Source organism: Pleurodeles waltl, chromosome 11 (genome assembly GCF_031143425.1).
Source record: "Pleurodeles waltl isolate 20211129_DDA chromosome 11, aPleWal1.hap1.20221129, whole genome shotgun sequence".
Taxonomy (NCBI): domain Eukaryota; kingdom Metazoa; phylum Chordata; class Amphibia; order Caudata; family Salamandridae; genus Pleurodeles; species Pleurodeles waltl.
The window spans coordinates 584,964,352-584,988,149 of NC_090450.1; the positions used below are offsets into that span (position 1 = coordinate 584,964,352).

A 23,798-nucleotide genomic window follows, 5' to 3' on the forward strand; every position below is an offset into this window, starting at 1 on the left:
CCCTCCCAAAACTGCGCACCTTCCCCTGGCCCTTTCTGCACCCTCTGTACTGTCAGGACCATGAACTTTATCTTTTGACTCTCTCGTTTACCCTCTGAATCTGGCCTCCTGAATGAAAGCCCAGTACTCTGTCCGACCAAGTCAGCAAGCTTGGTGGTCTTTACAGCCACACATACACAAGTCCTCTCATCTGATCCCCCTCCTTCCTTGCACTATTTCATTTAGCATTTATCCGCCCCAAGTACTCTTACCTATCCCTGGCATTGCTCTTTCACTCTTATGGCAGGAGAAGGAGCAGTACAGAAACAGGAGTCACTGCTCCAGAGACAGCCATGACAGCACTCCTTCAGCAATGTTAACTCACAGAAAAGGGAGCAGTCTAAAATGCTTCAATGAAAACAGGCACAATTAGCTACCAGCGCCAAGGTACCACAGGAGAATAAAGGCATATATACTAAAGCTCAAAGTGCTCCAGAAGGACAACCAAGACAAGCACCCCTGGCAGGATAACCATTGAGAAAACTCCAAGCAGGGGATAAGAGGAGCCTAAATTGCAGGAGAAGTAGTATATGCAGAGAGACACCACACATCAGAGAGCTGGTGAGGGATCACAAAGGCAACGGAGGCCAGGCAGCCAACATAGGGACAAATGGGCACCCGTACCTAGACTTCCCTGGGTAGTAAACTGCAGATATTTGCTTTCACTCACATGCTCACCTTCGAGAAGTACCCAACAAGATGGCATCCTTTGACATCATTCTGCGTAAGTACATAGAAAAGAAATGGCTCGACATCGTAATAGAGTGTCTTGTGATCCAAGAACAGCTTTGCCAAGAGACACAAATTCTGGCAGTAAATGGTGCTGACATTCCCATCCACCTAAAGAAAATAGAAAGCAGAGTAGTGAGGCCGGCTGACAAACATCAGTGAAAAAAAAAACACAATACATCAAAAACATTAATCACATCCCATTCACTTATTTGTAAATAAAGACCTATTCTTAATAGAAGCATTTTCAAATGACTTGGCATTGAATATTTCTGTCTCATGCTCCTATATGACGTTCTCACTCACTGCCATCTCCTAGAGTAAGCCTTAACTTTACTATCCTTGCAGAGCCAAGGTGACCAGAGGAAGTAAGGAAAATATTACTCACATGTAACACTTAGTTTGAGGCTTGCCATGCTGTAAATTCCCATATTGTGCCTCTCCTGCCATTTAGTCAATGGGTTCAAAATAATTTAATTGTTTTTCTTTGAAGTCTGTTAAGGAATTGAGCTTGAGTAGAATGGCTCCAGTTCCCCTGGCCACAATGCTATGGTACTCAGAATCAACCTCTGTTTTTTCTAAAACTGATGACTCTAGGACACAAATGAAAAATAACAGAAGCTACCATAAACAGTATCTGGTGACCACTGATCGTTACGGGAATAAGACTCATAATCCCATTCCATCATCCATCCCTTCCAAAAAAGCTTGGCCCTTTTATGAGCAAGTCTTTCTCCCGTTAAGCACTCTAGCAATTAACCACAAGGCCAGACGGGCTGTACCGAGCAAAAGGCAGGCAGGCTTCCTGGGTTTCTTGAAGCTGCAGGACAAGTCTTTTTGTGCAGAGTCCGTTGAGGTCAGCAGAGAGGCTGGAAGGGTTGGGAAGCTGGAGGGGCTGCTTTTGTAGCAGTGCAGCAGTTTTAAAAGCGCTGCAGAGTTCCTTGTATATCCAACAGTTTTCAGGCAACAACAAACGTGTCAAGATAACTCTGGTGATTAATGTGCCTGTTGGAGAGAGATCAGAGTTTTGTCTACTGGCAGTTTCGACTCATTTAAAGTACCTCAGTGGGATTCTACTTTTCTCACAGAGATCCTTTTGTTACTCTGCAGTTCATAACTTACAATCACAATGTAGCAGGGTGAGCTATGAACTGACATTAAAGACCTGCATGCAAACTGCATGGTACAGGTTAGAAAGTTAGGATTTCCCCCCAGTCTTTGGTTATCCTAAATTTGTTAAAAAGGGTTTGTTTGAGTAGAAATAAATTATTAGTAAAGTCATCCCTAACCACTCTGTTACGTTCTGAATCCTGGGTTTATGCTTCCCCAGACCAAGCACTCTCAAAAAACACCTACCACTATGGATGACGTGAAACCTGTATCTTGTAGTTAGTCCCATTTTTCTTATATATCATTTTCTATTCACTGATTTACACGTGTGTGATTCATTGTCTCTGAATATGTGTGATGTTAAGTGCTCCTATACCCTACGCTGGTAAGAGAGCCACTATAAAACAAATTAAATACATATGAGAGAGGGGCTATGGAGCGATGACAGGCATTATTTCGCGATCAGGAGGAGGGGCCAGCCGCCACTCGTCAGGGCAAGGAGCCCTTTAAATCATTTGTTGCGCTCCCGCCGCCGCGGGTAGCGCTTTCGCGATCAGGAGGAGGGGCCAGCCGCCACACGTCAGGGCAAGGAGCCCTTTAAATCATTTGTTGCGCTCCCGCCGCCGCGGGTAGCGCTTTCGCGATCAGGAGGAGGGGCCAGCCGCCACACGTCAGGGCAAGGAGCCCTTTAAATCATTTGTTGCGCTCCCGCCGCCGCGGGTAGCGCTTTCGCGATCAGGAGGAGGGGCCAGCCGCCACACGTCAGGGCAAGGAGCCCTTTAAATCATTTGTTGCGCTCCCGCCGCCGCGGGTAGCGCTTTCGCGATCAGGAGGAGGGGCCAGCCGCCACACGTCAGGGCAAGGAGCCCTTTAAATCATTTGTTGCGCTCCCGCCGCGCGGGACGCGCGCGGGCGAAGCACGCGCGAAGGGCGGGCCCGTCCTTGTCCGTCATCGCCCGGAGGAGACTGGGCTGGGCCACCCCCCGAAGTTCTGTCTTTTTGATATTTGGTGTGGTATAGAGGCCTTTGGAATTTCTTTTGCATAGTTTGTCTGGTATTACTTGATCTCGAGCTCCTCTTAGCACCAAAGGGGCCAGTGGAGCAGCTACTATTTCCTCTCGCTGCTAGGGGCTTCCTTTCTCCCTGTCACCATTTGCACTTGACACTAGGAACCAGGGAACCAGGGCTGGGCCATTGGATAGACGATATGGGGAAGAGGAAGGCCGATGATGTATCAGTGCCCCAGTCTCGGGTTAAAAAACCCAAGAAACGTTCGGTTGGGAAAGTGGAGGGATGTACCAATACAAATCTACAGCAATTTAAAACAATCGACTCATTGTTTGAAGAGGTAGAGGCTATACTGAGGAGTCCTTCTGTTACGGGTCTTTCTACACCGGATACCATTCCTCCTAAAAAGATTCCTGACCTTTTCAACAAAAAAAAAACTCAGATGCATAGAATAGAGGTTAAGGCTGATTTACATCCCCCTCCCCACCCCCAGGGTGTAATTCCTTCACTCTTGGAGATTTCACCATCCTTGGTGGAAACTAATGGATGTTTATCTGTAGAAGGTGCACCCTATTTGAGGTGCACGTCCCCACCTCCTACTGTTATTCCTTGCTCAAATAGGTTTTCGGTTCTGTCCTCTGATTCTGTAAGTCCTGGACATTCACAAACCCTACTTGTAGAAGGAACTGACAAAGACTCCTTGGATGGAAAGATGGGCAACAACGAAGCTTCTCAATTGACTATCATTTCTCAGAAAATAGATGACGTTAAGTGTCTGTTGGTATCTTTGATTAACAAAATTGCTGGACTCTATGATCAAAAGTCTTGTTGTAATTGCATTGTGCCACATGTCTCTGCCCCTTCCTCTGATTTATTGATGGAAACTAAAAAACCTAGTCCTCCTACCGTAGGTGATAAACTGACATCCTCTTCTATACATAACATCGCTAGGGGAAGAAATGGTAGCTCCACAACGCACAGTAAGTCTGCTTGTCAGACTATGTTCTCCACCCATGAGCGAGTTCCCAAACTAAGTATAAATAAGTGTGGATCCATCTCTGGTCGGGGGGACAAAGGTACTCCTTGCCCAATAACCTCTCAGTTAAATCTAGGGGGATTGCCCCCTGCAGCAAGTTGTTGTGTTAGTTCCCATTCTGCCACTCACCCTGATCATTTGTCACTCTTGCAGACTTGTGACATCAAGGGAAGGTTAAGAAGGAGGAGGGAAGATGCCACCATATATTTGACTAGGGTGCCAAAGCTACCTCAGGGCAATAGAGAGTCGAGCGACTCTCTTACTAACAAAGTCATTTATTGGATTCGCTCCCAGAGGAACTGTCTTTCTGTTATCCGGTCTGATATATGTGAGGCACACAGACATAATCAGTTAGGGTCGGATTTTGATTATATTTCGATTCTTTTTAATGATAGCAGTCTAGTTAATGATCTCCTGGCCTTCGATACACGGACAAGTACACTATGTAGAGATAGGGAACCAAAACTTAGACTCAGTAGTCAGCCGCCTGGGGCCCCGTTATGCAGAGGATGTTGTACATCTGGAACTATTGTAGCCGGGGTTATTCCCTCTTCAGATAATTCTGCAAAATCTAATTCTGAGAACCCTTACCCCTTACTTTCTGAAACAGATTGACTGATTACCCCCTGTATAGTACTTCCTAAAAAAGCAAATGACAAGTGTCATCCTATAGGGACTCCACTTCCCGTCTCTTTAATGAGATCCAAATTAACAACTACGCCTCCTAAAATCAATATTATATCTTGGAACGTAGCAGGAATTAAGTCAAAGTTGGATGACACGGAATGGGTAAGCCTTATTAACAAACAAGATATCTGTCTTTTTCAAGAAACCTGGACTGCAGAACAGTTATCTATACAAGGCTTTACAACCTATTTTTCTGCTGCCCAACCTGCCTCTGGTGGCTTTGGAAGACAGATAGGAGGGTTAATGATTTTATTGAACAACAAGCTAGAATGTGACCACTCTATGATAAAGTTTAATTCTTATGATCTGCTGGGTGTGCAACTTATTTTCCGACCCGGATTCAGGCTGATAGTTCTGAATACCTATGCAAGATCCGTTCCTCGTGGGTCAGAATCAATGGTTCTCACCCAGTTGACGGACTACATAGAGCTTTTGGACCCTTCAGATCTCCTGATCATAGCAGGCGATTTCAATTGTTCCTTTGTGTTGGACAATACTATCAGCAATCTGACTACTGAAGAGGACGAACATTGGGGTATTCCCCAATCTAAGGAAATGGTGTTTTCTCCCGTTTCCTGTGTTGCATCTCAGTTGTCTTCCCTATGCCTGAAACATGGCCTGAGAGAATGTAACGGCCGCACTAAATCTGGTTCAGAGCGAGCCATCACTTTCAAGCGAGGGCTTTCCTTTAGCACTATTGATTATATCCTGGTGGACATTAGGCTATGGTCAAGTTCACTGGACATGGAAATTTTATCTCGCTTGGATAGCGATCATAATCCTCTGTGCCTTGTACTGACCAACTATGCATTTTTAAGAGTCCAGCACACAACGATTACTAATGTCCCACTCCCTTACCTGAACCATAGACGTTCTCGGGTCTGTTGGCCAAAGGTTGAATCCAATCCGTACTTGATTGGGGAAATATATTCATTATTTTTAAATTATTTTATAGATTACGAGGATCAAGAAGCCCCTGATATTCCTATTATGGCTATCCACATTAAATTGGTGGATTCCCTACAGGGTATCTTCTATAAGGAAATTCCTTCCAAATCAAGACCAGCTGATACCCCCCGTAGGGATTGGTATAATCAAGATTGTGTGCGAGCAAGATCTAATCTAAACAAGGCTGTAAAAAACTCTACTCAAGTGGCTATTAAAGAGGCCCGACGTAGGTATGCTAATGCCCAGAAACAAGCAAAAAAAGACTGGGATAATGAGATATGGCAGAAGCTGCTTGCAGCAGTTAAATACAAAGATGATAGTTCCTTTTGGCGGCTGCTGACCTCTAGTTCGAAAAGGGGCAATGACGATATCGGTATGTATATACAGCCCGAAAGATGGGTGTCCTATTTTTCTGGAATATACGCTCTGCCCGCATCGCAAGCCCCGGAGGATCCTGGATACGATGAGTGTTGGGCTGTTAACATGACCTCAACTGAGAGCATTGTTTTTACCTTAGCCGAAACAATAGCTGCAATCAATTCTTTGAGGCCAGCAAAAGCCCCTGGTCCAGATAAGATCCCAGGGGACCTGTTTAAATCAGAACCAAAGATATGGGCATGGTACATCAACTTACTGTCTAATGCCATAGCAGCTGGTGGCCCTATTCCAGATTCCTGGCGTGGCGCAGAAATAATACCGATTTATAAAAAGGGTGATGTAGGTTCACCTGCAAACTACCGTCCAATCAGCCTTATTGATATCCTTCAGAAGACGTTTGCTAAGCAAGTCTTAGATAGGCTTATCGATTGGATCCAAGACAACCAAATTTTATCCCCCTTACAGGCCGGTTTTCGGCCTAAAACCAACACCATGGACCAAGTCTTCAGACTGTCATTATTATTTTGGAAGTATGTCACCCTATCTAAGCAAAAACTTTATGTTGCCTTTGTAGATCTGAGATCTGCATTTGATCTTGTCCCAAGAGAGAATCTTTGGGGAGTATTAAATAAAATCGGTACCCCAGGAAACTTAGTGCATTTAATTAAAAGATTACATGAAAAAACATTTGCACAAGTTAGATGGGGTAATCAGGGGGAACTCACCGATAAAATAGAGATTAGGAGAGGAGTGCGTCAGGGCTGTGTTCTTGCCCCAACGCTATTTACATTGTTTATCAATGAGGTGGTGCAAGTCGTTTCCAACTGCCAAAATGATGCTCCATCCTTGAATAACCACAACATTCCAATTTTGCTATTTGCTGATGATTCCCTCCTGATCTCCAGAACTCCTATGGGTCTCCAGGCACTTGTGGATAAGTTTAGTTCATTCTGTGTTGACTATGGGCTTGAACTCAACCACAGTAAAACCAAACTTATGACCCTGGGCTGTGGCCCCACAAAGAGATACTCAATTTTTTAAATGGAACCCCCCTAGGTATGGTAAACTCCATAGATTATTTGGGGGTGAGAATTAGTAACAACCTGCATTGGGGGCCCCAAATCGATAAAAGCTTAGCTCTTCTGGCACAGAGATCTGGGGCCATTTTACGCTTTCACAAGTCCACCTCTGAGAGAGTGATTACTCCAACTATTAAAATTTACCGAGCAAAGGCACAGAGCGCTGCGGTCTATGGGGCAGAAATTTGGGGGTCCTCGAACTCTAGCAAGCTAACAGTGGGGGAAAACAACTTTGTAAGGTCAATCTTGGCCTGTCCTCGTAGTACCCCACTGCTGCCAATGTTCTGGGACCTCGGCCTTCCACGCATTTCAGATGTAATTGCCCTACGACCATTGCTTTTCTGGGTCCGTGTATGGACCACCCCTGAGCTATCCACATACAAGGAGTCTATTCAAGACCTTTTAGTTAGACCAAATGTACTTAACATTTCTTGGTTTAACCACATCTCAAAATGGTTTCATAGATTGGGTCTTAGTGAGTTTTGGAGTCATCCAGAAAGTATAAGGAAGGATCAGAAGAATCATCTGAAAACTGTTTACTGGATACATGTCAGGGAAAACTATCTGCTGTGCTCAACACACGGCAGATTGACGTCACAATTCTTTGATTTTAAATGGTATCCATATTTGGAACCATTTATGGATACAATTCTTGATCCATTAAGTAAGAGTCTATATATTCAGTTCAGATATGGTTGTCTGCCTCTTAAGTCCTATGGCAGTACGCGGAGTGCGATCCCAAGTCCTGACACTTGCCCGAGTTGCAATCAAATTTTAGAATCTATTGTACATTTCATGTTTATATGCCCTGCCTATTTGATTGCGCGTCGGAAGTGGTTACGATCTGTGTGCAGTAATATGGGGATGAGACACTGTATTGTTGCCTTAAGGATCATGATGAGGGAAACTTCTCTCCCTCGATCTTGTGCGGTTAGCAAGTATATTGTAGCTGCTTGGCATATACGTACAAAACTTTTGGGGAAACAATGATGATGAGGACCAAATGTTTAAAAAAAAAAAAAAAAAGTGTGTTTTAGCTGCCAAATTTTAAATACACACCTAGACTGAAATAAAACCCCATGTTTAATTTAAATGTTAAGTATTAGGGGGTTTAGTGTCTTTTTTAAGGAAAATAATTTTATGTGTTTTAAGGCCGACATATATGTTTTTATCTCTTTCTTATCTTTTTTAACCAAATTCCTATCTGCTTTTTTCATTTAAATGTTGGTTGTTTTGCTTTTATGGTTGAAAGTAACCGAATAAAGCTATGTGTTGATGATGACAGGCATTATTTGAGGGCGATTGTAGGAAGCTGGCTCTCTATATAGTGCACAAAAACAAGGTACAGTGTGCACAGAGACCAGTGGATCCACAGTTGGTATTGCAGAGGCAAAGGTAGATAGGACTAATGCTCTATTAGTGGTAGTGTGGGTGAACAGTTAGGCTTATCAGAGGGTAGTGCTAAGCATTTGTTGTACTCGCAGAGGCAATAAATGAGACACACACTCTAATAATAAATCTGAGACCAATTTAGAAAAATAACAATTCTTTTTATATATGTTTCAAACCCAAGAACTTCGTAATCAGGTAAGTAGACTTTTAGGTATAAATACTTTGCAGTTTCAAAAATAGACTGCAACTTTCAAAGTTCACTCAATGTTATCCTATGGAGAAAGAACAATGTTCAGCACACACAGGGTTAACACTGACTTACAACGCCAATCTCAGGGAGTTAAGGTAAGCACTGGGCACTGATCAGAACCACACCAACATTTAACACCGGGCGGCACAGGGGCGGTCAGGTGCAGAGATGTAGTAAGGCATTGGGTGCCCAATAGTTTCCTATGGGAGTTTGGGCCTCGTGAACACAGGCTGGAGGCTCTGGCTAGGAAGCCAGTCAGGGACAACAAGCAGGTAGGTCAAAGTCTTGATATGTCCAGGAAGGTAGGTGCACCGTTGGTCCTGGTCTCCAGGGCCGAGAGGTGACAGAAGAAGGGGTGTCCTTTGGCGTCGAGTTTCACCGTCGACGAGTACTCACGGTAAAGGGGCCCTGCGTGCTGAGGCTGCAGGTGTCGTTGGCGAGTCCAGTAGGTGGTCAACCAAGGTAGACTCTAGCTCAGGGGAGCCAGGGAACATCATTGGCACCGGTGGTCCTCCTCAGTTGGCATCCAGGGCGACGGGTGCAGTGGTTGCTGCAGGTATCAGGTTTTCTCTCACCACCAGGCTGTGAGAGAGGGGGCCTACGTGCATGGGCTGCAGGTGACCTGGATAAGTCCAGGTGGGGCGACACTCGGGAGGACTCGGGCTCAGGACAGCTGGGGGGCCCTGCTGGCACTGTTGGTGGGCTGCTCACCGAGTTGAGGTCGTCGGTGTGAGAAAGTAGCCTCTTTCTAGCCTTGTAACCCCCACTTTTGGCCTGTTTGTGAGTGTATGTCAGGGTGTTTTCACTGTCTCACTGGGATCCTGCTAGCCAGGGCCCAGTGCTCATAGTGAAAACCCTATGTTTTCAGTATGTTTGTTATGTGTCACTGGGACCCTGCTAGTCAGGACTCCAGTGCTCATAAGTTTGTGGCCTATATGTATGTGTTCCCTGTATGGTGCCTAACTGTCTCACTGAGGCTCTGCTAATCAGAACCTCAGTGGTTATGCTCTCTCATTTCTTTCCAAATTGTCACTAACAGGCTAGTGACCATTTTACCAATTTACATTGGCTTACTGGAACACCCTTATAATTCCCTAGTATATGGTACTGAGGTACCCAGGGTATTGGGGTTCCAGGAGATCCCTATGGGCTGCAGCATTTCTTTTGCCACCCATAGGGAGCTCTGACAATTCTTACACAGGCCTGCCACTGCAGCCTGAGTGAAATAACGTCCACGTTATTTCACAGCCATTTTACACTGCACTTAAGTAACTTATAAGTCACCTATATGTCTAACCTTTACCTGGTAAAGGTTAGGTGCAAAGTTACTTAGTGTGAGGGCACCCTGGCACTAGCCAAGGTGCCCCCACATTGTTCAGAGCCAATTCCCTGAACTTTGTGAGTGCGGGGACACCATTACACGCGTGCACTACATATAGGTCACTACCTATATGTAGCTTCACAATGGTAACTCCGAATATGGCCATGTAACATGTCTATGATCATGGAATTGCCCCCTCTATGCCATCCTGGCATAGTTGGCACAATCCCATGATCCCAGTGGTCTGTAGCACAGACCCTGGTACTGCCAAACTGCCCTTCCTGGGGTTTCACTGCAGCTGCTGCTGCTGCCAACCCCTCAGACAGGCATCTGCCCTCCTGGGGTCCAGCCAGGCCTGGCCCAGGATGGCAGAACAAAGAACTTCCTCTGAGAGAGGGTGTGACACCCTCTCCCTTTGGAAAATGGTGTGAAGGCAGGGGAGGAGTAGCCTCCCCCAGCCTCTGGAAATGCTTTGTTGGGCACAGATGTGCCCAATTCTGCATAAGCCAGTCTACACCGGTTCAGGGGACCCCTTAGCCCTGCTCTGGCGCGAAACTGGACAAAGGAAAGGGGAGTGACCACTCCCCTGACCTGCACCTCCCCTGGGAGGTGTCCAGAGCTCCTCCAGTGTGCTCCAGACCTCTGCCATCTTGGAAACAGAGGTGCTGCTGGCACACTGGACTGCTCTGAGTGGCCAGTACCACCAGGTGATGTCAGAGACTCCTTGTGATAGGCTCCTTCAGGTGTTGCTAGCCTATCCTCTCTCCTAGGTAGCCAAACCCTCTTTTCTGGCTATTTAGGGTCTCTGTCTCTGGGGAAACTTTAGATAACGAATGCAAGAGCTCATCCGAGTTCCTCTGCATCTCTCTCTTCACCTTCTGCCAAGGAATCGACTGCTGACCGCGCTGGAAGCCTGCAAACCTGCAACATAGTAGCAAAGACGACTACTGCAACTCTGTAACTCTGATCCTGCCGCCTTCTCGACTGTTTTCCTGCTTGTGCATGCTGTGGGGGTAGTCTGCCTCCTCTCTGCACCAGAAGCTCCGAAGAAATCTCCCGTGGGTCGACGGAATCTTCCCCCTGCAACCGCAGGCACCAAAAAGCTGCATTACTGGTCCCTTGGGTCTCCTCTCAGCACGACGAGCGAGGTCCCTCGAATCCAGCGACTCTGTCCAAGTGACCCCCACAGTCCAGTGACTCTTCAGTCCAAGTTTGGTGGAGGTAAGTCCTTGCCTCACCTCGCTGGGCTGCATTGCTGGGAACCGCTACTTTTGCAGCTACTCCGGCCCCTGTGCACTTCCGGCGGAAATCCTTTGTGCACAGCCAAGCCTGGGTACACGGCACTCTAACCTGCATTGCACGACGTTCTAAGTTGGTCTCCGGCGACGTGGGACTCCTTTGTGCGACTTCGGGTGAGCACCGTTTCACGCATCCTCGTAGTGCCTGTTTCTGGCACTTCTCCGGGTGCTACCTGCTGCTGAGAGGGCTCCTTGTCTTGCTCGACGTCCCCTCTCTCTCCTGGTCCAATTTGCGACCTCCTGGTCCCTCCAGGGCCACAGCAGCGTCCAAAAACGCTAACCGCACGATTTGCAGCTAGCAAGGCTTGTTGGCGTTCTTTCGGCGGGAAAACACTTCTGCACGACTCTCCACGGCGAGAGGGATCCGTCCACCAAAGGGGAAGTCTCTAGCCCTTTTCGTTCCTGCAGAAACCTCAGCTTCTTCTGTCCAGTAGAAGCTTCTTTGCATCCACAGCTGGCATTTCCTGGGCATATGCCCATCTCCGACTTGCTTGTGACTTTTGGACTTGGTCCCCTTGTTCCACAGGTACCCTAGATTGGAAATCCATCGTTGTTGCATTGTTGGTTTGTGTCTTTCCTGCATTATTCCTCTATCACGACTTCTTTGTCCTTAGGGGAACTTTAGTGCACTTTGCACTCACTTTTCAGGGTCTTGGGGAGGGTTATTTTTCTAACTCTCACTATTTTCTAATAGTCCCAGCGACCCTCTACAAGGTCACATAGGTTTGGGGTCCATTCGTGGTTCGCATCCCACTTTTGGAGTATATGGTTTGTGTTGCCCCTATCCCTATGTTTCCCCATTGCATCCTATTGTAACTATACATTGTTTGCACTGTTTTCTAAGACTATACTGCATATTTTTGCTATTGTGTATATATATCTTGTGTATATTTCCTATCCTCTCACTGAGGGTACACTCTAAGATACTTTGGCATATTGTCATAAAAATAAAGTACCTTTATCTTTAGTATAACTGTGTATTGTGTTTTCTTATGATATTGTGCATATGACACTAAGTGGTACTGTAGTAGCTTCATACGTCTCCTAGTTCAGCCTAAGCTGCTCTGCTAAGCTACCATTATCTATCAGCCTAAGCTGCTAGACACCCTATACACTAATAAGGGATAACTGGGCCTGGTGCAAGGTGCAAGTACCCCTTGGTACTCACTACAAGCCAGTCCAGCCTCCTACAGTCGGGTGCAGAGATCACTTCAGGTATTGAGTCTCTGGGCTTGTAGGAGACTTTGCTGCTGAGAAGGTCCACTGCTCACAGGAGTCTGAGTCGTTTTAGAAGGCAGGAAAGCTTCCTGGGTTTCTTGAAGCTGCAGGGCAAGTCTTTTTGTGCAGGGTCAGCTGAGGTCAGCAGGCAGGCCGGAGGGATTGGTACAAGGTAAGCTGCTTCTTCCTCTTCTTCTCCGGGGGAGACTTCTTTGTCCTTCTCCTTCGTAGGCAGTCAGGATCTGAGTTCTAGGGCTCAGGGGGTGCCACCTAAATACTCAATCCAGGGGCATTACAGGGAATGCCAGGTGGTAGCCAATGGACTGACCACCTTTAGGTTGACTACAACCTTTCTATTTCTATGACCACTTCCACTGGGAAGTGGGCATAATCCTAACACTTGCGGCCTAATTCCTTCCAAGCACAATGGAGGAATTGAAAAAGTAGTGTCAACCTCAGCTCATCCACCTTAGGGATGGGACAGGCATGAAATGGGCATACCTCCTAATCTGCCTAATTTTTCCACCTGTGCAACTGCCCCAAGGGGGGTGTGTGTGTGTGTGTGTGTGTGTGTGTGTGTGGGGGGGGGGGGGGGGGGGGGGGGGGGGGGGGGGGGGGGGAGGGGTGTAAAGCAGGCCTTTGTTCTGGGCCTCCAAGAGCATTGTCCCTCACCTCATGGGGCCAGAACTCAGTCTAAGGTGGCTCCAGTGGTTTGGACCAGTCAGTGAACACACCTGTAGCTGGGTAGGTTTTCAGGGGGCACCTCTAAGGTGCCCTCTATGTGCATTTTTTAATAAATCCATCACTGGGGTCAGTGAGGGTTTATTATTCTGAGATATTTGATGCCAAACATCCCAGGATTCAGAGAAGCCATCATATAGCTGCAAAACACATAATGACCAATTGTAAGGAAATGCCTCCATGGCAGGGTTACCCCCTGACTTTTTGCCTTTGCTGATGCTAAGTTATGATTTGAAAGTGTGCTGGGGACCCTGCTAACCAGGCCTCAGCACCAGTGTTCTTTCCCTAAACTGTACCTTTGTCTCCACACTTCGCAAAACCCTGACACATGGTTCCTGATGCCAGGGAAGGTTTCTAAGGGCTGCAAACTGTCTTATGCCACCCTAGGGACCCCTCACTCAGCACATGCACACTGCTTCACAGCTTGTGTGTGCTGGTGGGGAGAAAATGACTAAGTTGACATGGCACTCCCCTCAGAGTGCCATGCCAACCTCACACTGCCTGTGGCATAGGTAAGTCACCCCTCTAGCAGGCCTTACAGCCCTAAGGCATGAGCACTATGCCCCCACAGTGTCTAAGCCAAACATTAGACATTGTAAGTGCAGGCTAGCCATAAGAGTATATGGTCTGGGAGTCTGTCAAACACGCACTCCACAGCACCATAATGGCTACACTGAAAACTGGGAAGTTTGGTATCAAACTTCTCAGCACAATAAATGCACACTGATGCCAGTGTGCAATTTATTGTAAAATACACCCAGAGGGCATCTTAGAGATGCCCCCGGAAAACATACAGACTTCCAGTGTAGGCTGACTAGTTTTTGCCAGCCTGCCACACACCAGACATGTTGCTGGCCACATGGGGAGAGTGCCTTTGTCACTCTGTGGCCAGGAACAAAGCCTGTACTGGGTGGAGGTGCTTCTCACCTCCCACTGCAGGAACTGTAACACCTGGCGGTGAGCCTGAAAGGCTCACCCCCTTTGTTACAGCGCCACAGGGCACCCCAGCTAGTGGAGATGTCCGCCCCTCCGGCCACTGCCCCCACTTTTGGCGGCAAGGCTGGAGCAGATAATTAGAAAAACAAGGAGGAGTCACCCACCAGTCAGGACAGCCCCTAAGGTGTCCTGAGCTGAGGTGACTCATACTTTTAGAAATCCTCCATCTTATGGATGGAGGATTCCCCCAATAGGATAAGGGATGTGCCCCCATCCCATCAGGGAGGAGGCACAAAGAAGGTCTAGCCACACTCAAGGACAGTAGCCATTGGCTACTGCCCTCCCAGACCTAAACACCCCCCTAAATTCAGTATTTAGGGGCCCTCAGAACCTAGGAAACTAGATTCCTGCAACCTTAACAAGAAGGACTGCTGACCTGAAGCCCTGCAGTGAAGACGGAGATGACAACTGCTTTGGCCCCAGCCCTACCGGCCTGTCTCCCAACTTCGAAGAAAACTGCAACAGTGACGCATCCAATAGGGACCAGTGACTTCTGAAGCCTCAGAGGACTGCCCTGCAACCAAGGACCAAGAAACTCCTGTGAACAGCGGCCCTGTTCAACAATCTGCAACTTTCGTGCAACAAAGAAACAACTCTAAGGACTTCACGTTTCCCGCCAGAAGCGTGAGACTTTCCACTCTGCACTCGATGCCCCCGGCTCGACCTGCGGAAAACCAACACTACAGGGAGGACTCCCCGGTGACTGCGAGCCCGGGAGTAGCCAGAGACAACCCCCCTGAGCCCCCACAGCGACGCCTGCAGAGGAAATCCATAGGCTCCCCCTGACCGCGACTGCCTGTAACAAGGAACCTGACGCCTGGAACCAACTCTGCACCTGCAGCCCCCAGGACCTGAAGGAACCAAACTCCAGTGCAGGAGCGACCCCCAGGCGACCCTCTGCGTAGCCCAGGTGGTGGCTACCCCGAGGAGCCCCCCTCTGTGCCTGCCTGCATCGTTAAAGAGACCCCCCGGGTCTCCCCATTGTTTCAATACAAAACCCGAAGCCTGTTTCACTCTGCACCCGGCCACCCCTGTGCCGCTGAGGGTGTACTTTCTGTGCCTGCTGGTGTCCCTCCGGTGCCCTACAAAACCCCCCTGGTCTGTCCCCCGAGGACGCGGGTACTTTACCTGCTGGCAGACTGGAACCGGGGCACCCCTGTTCTCCATTGAAGCCTATGTGTTTTGGGCACCTCTTTGACCTCTGCACCTGACCAGCCCTGAGCTGCTGGTGTGGTAACTTTTGGGTTGCCTTGAACCCCCAACAGTGGGCTACCTTGGATCCAAATCTGAACCCTGTAAGTGTTTTACTCACCTGTGAACTTAACATTTACTTACCTCCCCCAGGAACTGTTGATGTTTGCACTGTGTCCACTTTTAAAATAGCTTATTGCCATTTTTGTCATGATATTGTGATTATTCAAAGCTCCTAGAATAGCTGAGTGAAATACCTTTCATTTGAAGTATTACTTGTAAATCTTGAACCTGTGGTTCTTAAAATAAACTAAGAAAATATATTTTTCTATATAAAAACCTATTGGCCTGGAGTAAGTCTTTGAGTGTGTGTTCCTCATTTATTGCCTGTGTGTGTACAACAAATGCTTAACACTACACTCTGATAAGCCTACTGCTCGATCACACTACCACAAAATAGAGCATTGGAATTATCTCTTTTTGCCACTATCTTAACTCTAAGGGGAACCCTTGGACTCTGTGCACACTATTTCTTACTTTGAAATAGTATATACAGAGCCAACTTACTACACCAATGTCTAGCACATGCATTTAAAATTGCTTCCTTGTGCACTTACTATTTCTCAGAATCGACAGAGAACATAGCAGGGCATACCTACTCATGGATATATGCCTTCACATTTGTCTGCGTGCACTCTGCCTTAGGGGTAACGTACACCTGGCACATGTAGTGATAGGGCCCTAGCACACAGGCATGTGTGGCAGGTTGTGTTTTCAATTTAGCCTGCACCAACAAACTCAGTCTGTAATGGCAGCACTGTGTGGGTTTGGGTAGGGGTTCTTGAGAGTGGCACAACTGGTGCTGCAGCCCTCAGAGACTGTCCTTAGTACCCCTGGCCTAGGTACCAGGGGTACTATTTACTAGAGACTTACATTGGTAGCTAAAGAGTTTGCCAATTGTGCAAAACAACTGTGTAGTTTTGGGTAAAGAGATCTGGCACTGGGGACCTGGTCAGCGGGGACCCAGTGCACCGACAGTCAACATCACACCAGAAACCAGGCAAAAAGAGAGAGGGTGACCATGTCAGAAGATGCACTTTCCCACAGTGATGATAAGTGCATCACTGAAGAGACCCCAATAAAGATTGCCTTCTCCTGGTGATCCGTAAGGTCATTATTTACTATGCTTTAAAAACTAATACAATTGAAAAAATAATTAAAAATATGTTGTAGAATTCACAGTTTTTGCCTTTTTTCCAAATCCCTCCCCCTCCCAAACCCGCCCATTGTAGAGGTCAGGCTTGCTCACTATGTACCCTATGGGGCTGGTCTGCCATAAATTTGCCCAGATGCTTTAGATTCTCAGTCCGGCCCTGATGTTAAAGAATTTCCAGGGAATATCAAGACCAACTAGTTGCAAAGAGTAAGCATGGCTGTTGTCTTCGAAATCCCCAATTCTGTTACCACGTGAGCTCCTTCCATGGTGTTCACCTTCTGGGTTTTATCTATTCTCTACCAATTGTGTCCAAGAGATTAAAACGGACATCTTTTACTTCAGACCGAATTCATTCCATGTTGTATCTAAGTACAATCTCTGTTCTCTAACTTTCACTGATGCATTTTAGAAGAACAGTGGTAATACTATGGTAAGGTATAAATGGAATTCGAATACCACTTTAGATAGAAAAAATAGGTGTAGTAGGGTACAACTCTTATATTTGTGGGAACTGAGAATAGCTAATCCACCAAACCTTGATTAGACCTTCTGATGAGGTAACCAACCTTTTAGGAAAATAGTTGAAAGTCCCACTTCTGCGAGGATGTGACATGGGTGTAATTAAGAAATGTTTTATATGCTCCCAAGCAGTCCCAATACTCATGAAACGTCTGCTTCCAGATGAACCAGATTCGAGTTTCCAGTGTTGCGGTTAGTAACGATTCTGGCACTTTTATGCTTTGCCCCCTAACTGCAGGAACCAACAGGAACTGATGGTCGGGCATGTTGTGGCAAAGTAGCTCAAGGTTTGAATTTAAGGGAGGCAAGTGTGCTCTTATGTTATACTTTGCGGCTCATATGGCAGTCTATTAATAGTGTGGCACATAAGAAACTCCCATAGAAGAAATAATGTACTGTTTCATAAGGAGCTGGCAAGGAACTCTAAGAAGCAGGAGAATGTCAAAGTGGACGGCGAAAATGATGCTGAAGAAATGGACGCTGAAATTAACAACTAGAATTGCCTTGGAACTAGGCAGATCTTGATGGGAGTAAGATCAGCCAGGCAGATGCAAAATTATAAGACAGAAAATTCTCCACACTTGAACACTTCCACACACAAAGAAGATTCTCTTGATACATTTTTCAAGATTAAAGAGACAAACCGTGAAATCTACAGCTTTCAGATTGAGTATCTTCCTCCGCATGGGGATGGTGTCGATGTTGATTGCTGTTTTACACAAGAATCCGTCCTGTCTAGAAAGGTTCACCTTCACGTTTCCTATTTTCATATCTCAAACTCTGCAACATGCTGTACTTCATTTCAGAGTACAGCGCTTTCAAATAAAGCTTACATAAAGCGGATGTATCCACGCTCAATGTTCCATACATTTATGGAATATAAAAAAGCCAAAGAGTACTACCAGTTCAGAATTTATCAAAGTGACGGTAGGCCTATCAGTTTGATTTGTATGGCTCACTAAGGCCCTCATTACAACCCTGGCAGTCAGTGTTAAAGCGGCGGTAATACCGCCAACAGGGTGGTGGAAAAAGAAAAATGGATTACGACCACGGTGGAAACCGCCAACTTAGACAGCCACTTTAACACTCTGACCGCCATGGCGGTACAGACAAACAGCATGGCGGTCACCGCCAACAGTCAGGTGGAAGACAATGTACCACCCACACTATTATGACAGGCCAATCTGCCACCTTTTCAGGGCGGACTCAACGCGAACAAAAACACGGCGGAAACAGGACTTGGAGGGGGAAACACTCACCTCTACACAACCCACGAGGAACCAGGACACCATGGAGCCTGAACTCCAAATACTCCCTGCGATTGTCTTCCTGCTCCTCCACCAGGAGCATGACCAACGGCGGCGACAACCACGGTGAGTACTGCACCTACAACACAGGAGAGGGGGGAGGGAAAAGAGAGTGACACACACATGCAACACGCAACACCCCCACCCTCACCCACAACAACACACACACACACCAATACATGCTGAAACATTACATTTACACCTCCCAACCCCCCCTGGAAGAACGTAATGACAAAAGGAAATTAGTTGAACGATTGTAATCAGGTAAAATCCATTAGTCAAAATTTGATATACACTAAACAAATATGTACACTAAGAATTCAAGTCCAGGTACTGCACCAATATAGTCCGTGGACCACTGGGCCCAAAATGCATGGGCGAGGCCCACACAAAATACCCGATCGAAACGGAGAGAACACTGCAGGGGCATCAGATGGAAAAAAAACAGGCACCTCAGGGGGAAGGGAAGAGGGGGCACCTCAGCTTGATGAGTGCACGACACCAGCTCCACGAGGGGGCTCCATGCCCATTGATGTATCCTGGGGAGTGCAAAGCCACAGTCTCTCAAGTCTCTCCAGTGGGTGGTTTGCCCACTGCTTCATCCTGGGGAGTGCAAAGCCACAGTCTCTCCAGTGGGACGGTTGCCCACTGCTTTAGCCTGGGGAGTGCAAAGCCACAGTCTCTCAAGTGGATAACAGTCTCCCCTGGTTCTGGAGGGGGCTTTGTGCCCAGAGTGCTTCATCCTGCCAGGGACAGAGGTAGTGGATACCTTTCTCTGCTGGTTCTGGAGGGGGTTTTGTGCCAAGAGTGCTTCATCCTGCCAAGGACAGAGGCAGTGGATGCCTTTCTCCACTGGTTCTGGAGGGTGCTTTGTGCCCAGAATGCTTCATCCTGCCAAGGACAGAGGTAGTGGTTGCCTTTCTCCACTGGTTCTGGAGCGGGCTTTGTGCCCAGAGTGCTTCATCCTGCCAAGGACAGAGGTAGTGGATGTGACAGTCCACTGACGGTGGGGCAACATGGAAGCTACCCAGACCCCTGGAACTGACCACCAGCCTTGTATGAATGACCACTGGGGATGGCAGCCATGTCTGCGGTGGTGTCACTGGCTCAGGATGTGGCGTGGCCGCTGGTGGCGGGCTCAGTAGCGGCGGTGCTTGCGGCGGTGTCATGAGCGGCGGTGCTGGCGGCGGTGTCATGAGCGGCGGTGCTGGTGGCGGTGTCATGAGCGGCGGTGCTGGTGGCGGGCTCACTGACCTCGCTACTGACGGCGGTGTCATGAGCGGCGGTGCTGGTGGCGGGCTCACTGAGCGCAGAGCTGCTGAAGGGCACAGTGTCTGCGGTGCTGGTGAAGGGCTCAGTATCTTGGGTGCTGGTGGTGGTGCCGGTCTTGTCCACCGTGTAGATTGGCGGCGACATTGACTTGTCTTTCTTTTTCAGGCCCTTCCCCCACCTTGGATGGTGGCGCAGCTGTCTTGCCACTCCCAACTGTTGTCTTGGCTGAGCCCTTGGTGGCAGGTGTTTTGGCCTTCTGCCTCCGCGATGTGGGCAACTTCTTCTGCTTTGGAGGTGGGGGAATGTCCTTGGACTCGTTCCTTGGGACACTGGCAGCCCTGCTGCTTGGCGCACTCTAGAATCCGGATATTTCTTGCACCACTGTGCCCGGTGAAGTGGTGGCTGAGGTGCTGGGTTGGGACCTGGAAAGGCGGGCCCTAGGGGACGGACGGACGGGGGGAGGTGTAGGGAAGAGGTCAACATGTGAGAGGAAAAGCTTTATTGGTGATGTTTAGGGGTGTGTGGTGTTTTGTGCGTGGATGTGTATGAGTGATGGTCTTGTGAGTCTCTGTATGCTGGTATGGTCTTTGCTTTTCTGTCTCTCTGCTACTTCAACATTTTTGGTTGTAAGGGTTTGTGAGTAATGTGGGTGTGTCTTTTATATTGTACTGGGTGTGTGGGAGTGGTGTGTGTATGTATATCAAGTGTGTGTATTTCGATTTGTCCAATGTGGTAGTGTTTTGTAAATGTGTGTGTATTTTGAGCGCGGCGGTGTGTACTGCCAATGGAATACCGCGGTTGAAGGACCGCCGGCTGGATTCGTGGATCGTGATAGTGTGGGCGTATTCCTGTTGGCGTGACGATGGAGGTTTTGTTATCGCCAGTTTATCACTGACCTTTGGTGTGGCGGACTTGTGTGGGTGTCTAGATTTTGGCAGATTCAGAGCTGTGGGTCGTAATAGCTGTTGCGGAATTCCGCGGCCGTGTATTGGCGGTCTTCTGCACGTCGGTAAGCGGGATTTACCGCCAATGTTGTAATGAGGGCCTAAATCTTGTACAGTGACATATTTAAACTCTGTTTCCATTCCACTGTCTCTTTCGCATATGAAGACTGTTGTTTATGGTTTCAATGAGGATACACATGCTAAAGAACCGGCTTCACAAGTAACCTTCTCTTCTATCATGGAACCTACATTAACATTTAGAAACAATGAATACAATAGTCCACACATCTCCTCCCAAAGATCGTCTGCAAACCCTAACAAAAAGAGATTTACAAGGCATAACTGCGTGTGTACTTGCCAGGAGAACCAAGCTACATGAAAAACAGTCCAAGGATGAGAGCCAAAGAAAGCACCTATTTGCCCTTCATTTGGCTACTAATGGAGCCTGCATGCATCAACAGATTGGCAGTCAAAGTCTAGAAGCCTACTCTTACGTAGTGCAACAGTGCTCTTATGACAACTCCTTTGACCCTTCATTGAACTATGTGAACAACTAAAGGGGGTACTTTAGTTAGTTTAGCTGCTCGGATACTATCAAGATTGCACAGAATCATTAGTATGTTAAGCCCCTTCTCCGTTCGTATTAGTGTCTTACCTGTGTAGGTGCACATTCATGACACAATGCTGCTAAATTGACCTTTATCAACGAATACATACTGCAGTTTGGACTGAGCTAGATGCAGTAGATAAAGAATAATGACGTCTTCTGGACGAGGAAATGGACCCTGCCCATTATAGACGCACCAGACACAGAAACATTTTCATTTATGTTACAACATTTTCTTGTGGAAGGGCATTTTGACTCTTTCAAAATTTTCATGCATACCACAGGAAGATTTAAAGACCCATATTGTGAAACGTGATGTGCCATGCTATCAAATTCAAGGGATGTTAGGTTCTGGTGTTGAATTGTTTCAGATATCTCAATAGTAGATTGAGTCTGCAAGGCAGCCTCCTGTGCCAGCTGGACGACATCTGTTGAAAGTCTGGGTGCCACCACTGCCTTGGCCTGTCTGGGGCAATCAGAATAATTTTTGCTGAGGACTTTCTCAGCTTCACAACTAACGGGGGTGTGAATGGCATTAGAAGAATGGAGTTTAGAAAATATCTTAGCCGGTTCATCAAAAGGACATACCCATTGACCCCCATTCTAGTTACCTGGATGTGAAGTGTTGGCATTTTCTGTTTTGTGTCATCTGGAAGAGGTCTATAGAGGTTTATTCACAATCTTCGAAAATTTTATCTAAAATATTGTTATCCAGGACCCATTTTATGCAGTCCATGTTGGTGCAGTTTTAAGTCTAGATGAGAATTGTGGTAAGTTTTCTTGCCTTCTGTCCCTGGTAAGTTTTCTAGCATTCAGTCTTACATCACTGAACCAACAGGTGAATCAGGTGAGCGCCCCATCCTGCTATAGACGCATCTGTGCTTATTCTTTGTAAGGGTGTCTACTTATGGAAAGAAACTCTTTCTAGATTGTTGCACCACCTTGTTGGAGATTGTTTCAAGATCATGGTTAAAAACTATCAGTCTTTCCAGTTGTTGTTCTTCTGGCACAATTGGTCTTCTAGGCTTCGATGGAGATCTTATGCGCAATTGTGACAATGAAATACAAGATGTGATAGAACCTAGAAGAGATGAGATTTGTTTTGTAGATGGATTGATGGTGTTATGCAATGGTTGACATTTGTCCTGAATAAATGGCACTCTCATTCAAAGGCAACATTTTTCCTTTTCTGAAATCTGGTGTTGCTCCTAGATGAGGCAACTTAAGAGTTGGGGTGTGGGCTTACTTCTGGAGGTTAATCTGAATGCCTGTTTTCTTTAGGTCGGACGCTACAAGAAAGTTCTGTTTAACTTTCTGCTGAGTGCTGGTTTTCAGTACCAATCTTACAGACCTGGGTAGATGAAAATAATTTTCATCCTTAAATAGGTGACAATAATTACATTTTGAAAACGTGCAATAAGCTGATTTCAGACCCAAGGAAGGTATGTGTATTGGCAGTGATTGTTTTATACAACAAATTTAAAATATTTTCTGTGTTGGGATGCTAGTGGAAAGTGAAACTATGCAAATAGTGCAGACCATAAGAAAGGCTGATTTATTACATTTAATTGGGCTTTATGGTGGTGAGGTAAAGCCAGGAGGGCATTCTGATAGAAAGACTACAGCAGTAGACAGTTCTGCAAAAATTACAGAACCACTCATTACTTGATTCACCACTAGAGAACTTTTCTTGAGCTTCTCCAAGAATTCTTTTTGGCAATATTGCAATTAATAGTCAATCAAAAATATTGTACTGTGAATGATACCTCTTTGATTATCTCTTGAAGAGAGCAGTGGAAATTGCATTTGTGAAGCTAGTTGCATCTATTACTCATAATTTCCTAACTGTTCTCTCCGGTCCTTTGGTTTCACTGTTTGGGATGCAGTGGTGTCAGGTGCAGAGACATGTCTTATCATAACTGAAGTCACAATTATAGAATCTGGTTTGGGATCATTTCTCAAAAATGAAGGATCCTATTGAGGAGCCCTGTATTTTTAGAAGATGAGGTGATGCTGCAAATAGTTGTAGATTTCTCCTCTACAATGCTCAACAAAAATAGAACCAAGGGTTTTGGAGCTGCCCAAGGTTGCAAAGTATTTAAAATAACCCCAACAGTAGGTTGCAGAATTTCTACTAGTATGTTCAGTTTTGTTGCCCCTTCACTAAAAATCTCAGAAAAGGTGCAACACTGTCAATGGGTGAGACACAACAGCAAGAGGCCCCAGGTGACATAGGGGTAGATGAGGAACTTGAATCCGCTATATCCAAGAGTAAAGACGTATAGATCTTCAAGATATTTCAAGCGTCCTGTATGTTATGCTTCTTTAAGGGAGGTTTGGATTAGGCCCCTTGAAAATGGAGTAAGATACATTTTTACAGTTCTACTGCCTGCTTCAAATTGACGCAACACAATTTTTTGCACCAGACATATCCCTTCCCTCCAACATTACATGTGAGCTATCCCACACCCCCTGATGACTGCCCCCGATGCCATGTCCCCCTTACTGGAGG

General features: G+C 46.8%; 1 protein-coding gene across 1 annotated transcript in view; it reads right to left on the reverse strand.

The window, feature by feature from the left end:
• Window positions 1–23,798, reverse strand: part of KAT6A (lysine acetyltransferase 6A) — a 1,196,154-nt gene that overhangs the window by 453,848 nt on the left and 718,508 nt on the right. The window contains exon 11 of the mRNA XM_069214088.1: window positions 718–879. Within this exon, the coding sequence (XP_069070189.1) occupies window positions 718–879 (162 nt within the window). The remainder of the gene's footprint in view (window positions 1–717; window positions 880–23,798) is intronic.